The 6,099-nt window shown below is 42.4% G+C and overlaps 1 protein-coding gene across 1 annotated transcript; it reads right to left on the bottom strand.

Moving 5' to 3' along the window:
- Nucleotides 1–42: 42 nt before the first annotated feature.
- Nucleotides 43–5,463, bottom strand: mfap2 (microfibril associated protein 2). Its single transcript, XM_041033614.1, has 8 exons — nucleotides 5,380–5,463; nucleotides 3,574–3,635; nucleotides 2,961–3,008; nucleotides 2,544–2,570; nucleotides 2,348–2,410; nucleotides 2,169–2,256; nucleotides 997–1,070; nucleotides 43–902 (listed from the first exon to the last, which is right to left on the bottom strand). Exons 2-8 carry the CDS (start codon nucleotides 3,602–3,604, stop codon nucleotides 799–801), a joined length of 435 nt encoding a protein of 144 aa, XP_040889548.1. The 5' UTR covers nucleotides 3,605–3,635; nucleotides 5,380–5,463; the 3' UTR covers nucleotides 43–798.
- Nucleotides 5,464–6,099: the final 636 nt, after the last annotated feature.

The following is a 6,099-nucleotide window of genomic DNA, read 5'->3' as shown; positions in this document are numbered from 1 at the left end:
CGGCGATGAATCATGTTTGATTCAAATCACACACTGAACGGCTGTATTTAAAAAAAAAGTTTATTTTTTTTTTCTCGGTCTTTATAGTGACAGTTTTACAAAGCAGTAGTACAGAGGCCGTTTGTGAGATGCCTTTTCAGAGCACTTGTTGCCACTGGAATATATTTATATAAGCTTGCTGCTTGGTTGCTGAGCACAGATCCAGGTGGCTGTAGTACAAAATCTGAGGTCACTCACCACCTGTTTCTTCACACGTCTCATGATCTTCAAAGGTGAGACTGCAGACGGCTGGATATTGATTCGTTTTGTCTGATGTCAGTGCACAGTGGCCACCACTGATGAGTTGATCATCGTGACAATGACTGCTTCTCAACACAAGTACAGTAACGTATCAACAAACACAAAGCATGAGATTAATATGATACAATATGCCAAAAAAAAGAAAAGAAAAAAAGATGTTCTGCAGCTTTATGTGCATCTCTAAAGGTTAACTTTTTTTATAGCACCAGTGTGATGATTTTATAGCACCAGTGATTTATACAATCATCAATGTTCTTTGGAATATATGTAACCATACACACAGGATCTACTGGGCAAATATACATGTGGAAAAATGAAGGTAACGAGAAATAGAATAAAAGAAGTGCTTTTGGCACAAGAGTAATGAATTGTACAGTAGAGTCAGAAGGAGAACTGAGGAGAGAAGAAGGGAGAAGGAGGACAAAGAAAGAGGATGTGGACGAGTTGTAGAGAAGCGGCAGTATCTGGGCAGGTAGTGTCCCTGATCTCAGTAAGCAATCAGCAGCCACCACAGCTCTTTCCACAGCTTCCTCCTAGTGATGCACACTGTCCGCTCAACGCGGCCACGCCACAGCGAGAGAACTGATCACGACACAGGTCCGCTAAACACAGACGGAGAGGAGTTAAGAGTTAAAATAACAAGTCACCGCACGCAAACACACAGACCTGGATAAACACACAATGCCCTGAGCCCACCTCTGAGCAGCTCTTCATGTGCACACACAGTCCTCACGCAAACTTCCTTGTTGATGACGTACACCCGTCGCAAGCTGAAGGAAAACACATGTAGAGGTCACAAGTGTAGTTAAAACATTAAAGTGCCAGCGAGGTTAAAGGAGTAGTTCACCCCAAAATGCAAACACATCTTCAGTCAAAACACTACTTAACTACTACTTAAACAATTAAAAAGGCTCAGTGAACTACACAGTTGCACTGGGTGGCATGTTTCTTCATTATGATAAACATTACTGTAATTTATTTTGGGTTGATACCACGTACACTGGCCTGCTGCTGTAAATATTTGCTAGAGCACCAAATGTATATTAATCCGCAGCTGAAAATAGTCCCCAACAAGTGTACTATTTAGTCCTCTTGAGGAAGCAACTGCAAAGAGCTACAGTGCCCACCTGGTGTAAGAAATAACTGAGCCTTTCCTTAAAAATATAGCCACACATGGATATTTGTGGCCTGTAGCCAGATTTATATCTTCAGTAAGAATAAAAAGGGAGTGTCACACATGAGAAAATGTAGTAGTAGTAGAAGTACTGAGAAACTGGCTAACGCATTATTAGTTTTAGTCTTTTCAAGAAATATGCTGACAGTGAGAGAAAGCTTCGTCCTAATCCTTCAAACAAACAGGAAATTATCCGCTATGCACCCATGTTAGCCTTTTCCTAAACAATTTCATTTACATCTTCACCATAGGAACATAACACCTCAGTCCTGTTGTAGCCCAACAATGTGCTGCATAAATACATTGTGTGTTCCAAAAGCCTCACATTTACTTCTGTGATTTTTACCCTGGAAAAGTCTGAACCCATATGTTGTGCATAAGGAAACTATAACAGAAAAATTAGGTAAATACTGGACTCTTGGGCTCTTTATTTGCACTGTCACACTTGGCTTATGTGGCACAAGCTCTTTGGAGAGATCTGACAGATACTTTGTGCTTTTTGGAGCAGTGACAGTAGTTTGGATGGGTTTGAGAGGAGGCTGAAATGCAGCAATGTGCAGTGACTCACAGTGTGTTTGTTGGTCCTGCAAACTTCAGAGAGGTTTTGACTAATGTAAGGGTGAAAGAGGTAACGACTGGGTGTTAATTTCAGGGTGAACTGCTCGTTTAAAAGTCGTTTCAATGTCCTACATACTTGTAGAAGCAGAGGCTGTTGAGACACTGCTTGCATGGCTTGTGAACAGAGTAGAGTCTGGTGCAGGCATAATGCTCCTCTCTGCAATCTGGACATCAAACACACAGAAAAATCACCATTTCTCCATTCAAAGTAAACAACTTTTTAATTATTGCTCCTCATCTCTGCAGGTTTCTTACCGAGAGGGCCGGGCTCTGTGGGCTCAGTCTCCAAATCAAGTCGAACCTGCTGCTGGTAGGTTTCTGGAAGAGAATCTGGACTTTCAGGATCTGGACTCCCTAAAAATCCATTTTGTCTGATACACTGACGTTTAAACACGAAAGTAACATTTAAAGAACATCAAGGAACATTTCCCTGAACCTGAAAATGTTTTACCTGGAAAATAATCTGTCCCATAGTCCCCTGTGAAGAATGAGCAGGAGAGAAAAATGTTTCATGAGATCAACATTGTGAAACCAGTTACAGCCCATACCCCCCACAAAGATATACACATAAAATGAACCACCTGCTTGCCAGAGCTGAACAGCTTGCGAGGGTGTAAATCCATGACTTCATATGAGAAATGTTTACAAATAATAACATGCAGAGTGGTCAAAGTGCTATTTACACTGTGACGACCGTTGCTATGCGGGTGGTAAATAACAATGGGGATGAGGAGAGAGAGCGAAACTCCTCGAGGCTAGGTGACACATCAGAGGACAACGAGAGATCAGGAACAGATGTGGAGAGCTGTGATATAAACCGATGCTGAGCTGGAACAATCCACAGCAAATATTCTCTTAATGAACTCACCCAAAAGAGGCAACTGTCCCTGGTACTGGCCCTGGGCGAGCAGGAGAACTGTCGACATTTTAGACAAATAAAGTAATCACAAAGATGAGGTGGTGAGTGAAATGCAGGGATGGAAAGTGAGTAATTGTAAGTGATCTGAATACTGCAACTGAAAGGTGCTGTCGTGCACTGGTGCCTTTTTTTCAGGTGTTTTCTAATAAACGTAATCTGCTCTCACTTTTGATTTCAAAGTTTCAGTTCCTTAAGTTTTGAACGTTGCACTCAACTTTCTTTAAGGCAATAACTATGAAACCTTTAAAGCATGTGTGCTACAAGTTAGCATTTACCATTATCCTGTAACTTCCAGCTGCGGCCTTAGTTAGTAAAAGTGACATAAAGTCGCTGTGATGCTTTAAAGCCCATTAAAATGATAATTCCACGGACAGCCATCTCTGCAGCACACCATGCTTTCTTCAATGTCTTCAGCCAACTTGCTTTCATTTCCTTTAGCTTTTACAGTTCCATTACTTAGCCATGAATATTTATGATATGTCAAAATATGTAAAATTCAAACCCACGTTTTCATGAGCCTCACTTGACTGTTTCAGCTGACAGAGGAATATGGTTCGGTTACCTGGCATGCAGATTAGTAGGAGTACTCTCATGGTCACGTTGGGAGGTAGACTGACTTCAACACTGGAGGGAAGATGGGGAGAGGAAGAGCAATCAAAACAGAGCAACATGAGGGAAATAAACTGTTTAGTGCTGGATATTCCATTGGTCTCCTGAACTCTCTTCTCCTCTCTTTCCCCCTGCCCTCCATCACCTTTCAAACCCCCGACTGCTCTTCCTCTACACACCCCCCCCCCTCCCCACCTCCTCATCACCCCCTTCCCAACAAACCCCCTCCACTGGCCCCCAGACAGCCACGGTAAGAAAAAGAGGGGGAGAAAACTCTGACAGCAAGAATGTGGCACGTTTGTCTTCCTAAGAACAATCTCTTTGTTTTCCTACTTTTCCTCACTGCAGCAGACAGTCTCGAGGCTGCATTCCAGGAAAAGAAGCAGAGGACCCCTCAGCCCCACCCCACTCTCAGAGTTTTCTTCGTCTCTCCCTCCCTCCCTCCGTCTGTCTCCACATCCTTCATTTCCCTTCTGTCGCCCGTCACCAGTCATTTCCTCGAACCACCCCTCCTCCTCTTTCCCCCTTCTCTTTCTTCTTCACTCCACCAAGCAAAAGGGGCCTTTCAGGTTGAGTCAAAATGACATGTGGACAGAAAAATATGAACACTGACAACATCAAGACATCACTGGCTAGTAAACCAGATCATTCTCTTTTCTTTGGTTGTTTATCAGACTCAGGACATCACAGTGTTACATACAGTAAAATCCTTTGCGTCCTGCAGCACTGACTAAACTACTTTTCCATTTTATGGAAAGTATGAATGCTCCTCCTTCACTGCAGCACTGTAGGCTGCTTCATACACACAACGCAAAGCAGTTAAGTTGTGCTCTCAACACATCCTACACTGTGGACTCTCTCTCTCTCTGTGATTGCATGCAGATTTTTTTAGTGAGGCCACACTGAACACAAAACATGATAGAAACATTGTTTGCACAAGTTCTGCATGTGTCACAATAAATCTGTGAGTGTGTTTGTGCACCAGCATAACACACACACATTCTTCTTGTGCATCACAGTGGCTTTCGGAAACCATATGTTTTCACAGCACACATCTGGGAGCGATTAGCCCCCCTCTCCACATTGAGTCCTTCCCTTCCCAGCTAGAGACCCCATCTCCCCCCACCTACACACACACACACACACACACACACACACACACACACACACACACACACACACACACACACATTAGTAAGAGTTTCTGAGGACAGCGACAGAAGGTTTCACTGCTGTCATCTGTTTTACACCTTTTGATTGTATGCAACCATGACAAATAAAAAGAAATGTAAAATCATCTTTCCCTCATTGACCCCCACACTCTGGAGGCAGCTGACTTTTTTTTTTTTCCTCTTCAGTTTTCCCTCTTGGCACCCTCTCTCCATTGTAGTGCCATTGCTGCAGGCTGTGCTGCGAAGTCCCTCCTCCTCCTTCTCTCCAGTGAAAACACAGGACCACATGTCAACTCTCCACAGCCATTAACATGCACGCTAATTATCCACAATTATTCGGTCTACTTTAAGCGCACTGGTAAACGCCTGAGATGCTTTGACGTCCTTGAAACTTGGACCGGGCTGCACTGCAGTCTGTGCACACCTCGTATCTGCAGATTTCTTTTTTCTCCATAACTCTCAGCACAAAGTTAAGTCTTCTTAGCCATCTGATCGCACACATGCAGAGAATAAAAACAATAAAGTAACGTCCAAGTAAACAGAAAACAAAAAATGCAAACATAAGGATTTTTTTTTCAGTGCCTTACCTAACTTTGATTCAGTTTGCTCCGACTTTCCTCAGCTCTCATGCGTCCTCTGAGTGCACCAGGATCTCGCAGCGCCACATTGTACCACCCAGCATCTGTAGTCTCCACCCCGTCCAGTCCCAGCCTCCAGCCCCCAACCCCCGGTCCCAGGAAGACCAGGGTTAGACCAAAACCGGTTAGCCGTCAGAATCTGCAACGTTAGAAGACATCAGCTGTGAAATAACGACCACCATACTGCAGCACTGTCTTCCTACTCCAGTTCTATCCATGTATCTCATGATTGATTCATTGTCAGTAGATATAATTATTGGTTATTATATGTTTTTTTTTTCAAAGATAAAATCAAGGTTTAGTTTCTTGTCATTGTTTTTTTTCACCAACCTCACCAGAATATCTACTTAAACTGTTTTATCCATTAATGTCAGAGTTTTGTTACTTATGCAATTAAAATGCTAATTAACTCTAGGTTAACTCTTAGACACAAGATACATGTACATAATGTAGATATATAATAATGTTTGAACTTTTCTCTCATTTACCTAAAGTTACATCTTCCTTTAAGTGATAAAAGATATTTAAAAAATACCTTTGCCTGTATGTTATAATATTGGCTAAGCCACAAATAATGATCTAAAAGTTAAACCAACTCCATTTAAATAAATTCTTAATATAAGCTTAACAATATGTTGCAGAGCTGTTGCACTAGATTGTGTTTGACAC

The sequence above is a fragment of the Toxotes jaculatrix genome, chromosome 3 (genome assembly GCF_017976425.1).
Source record: "Toxotes jaculatrix isolate fToxJac2 chromosome 3, fToxJac2.pri, whole genome shotgun sequence".
In the NCBI taxonomy this organism is placed as follows: domain Eukaryota; kingdom Metazoa; phylum Chordata; class Actinopteri; family Toxotidae; genus Toxotes; species Toxotes jaculatrix.
This window is presented reverse-complemented; position numbering and strand designations above follow the sequence as displayed.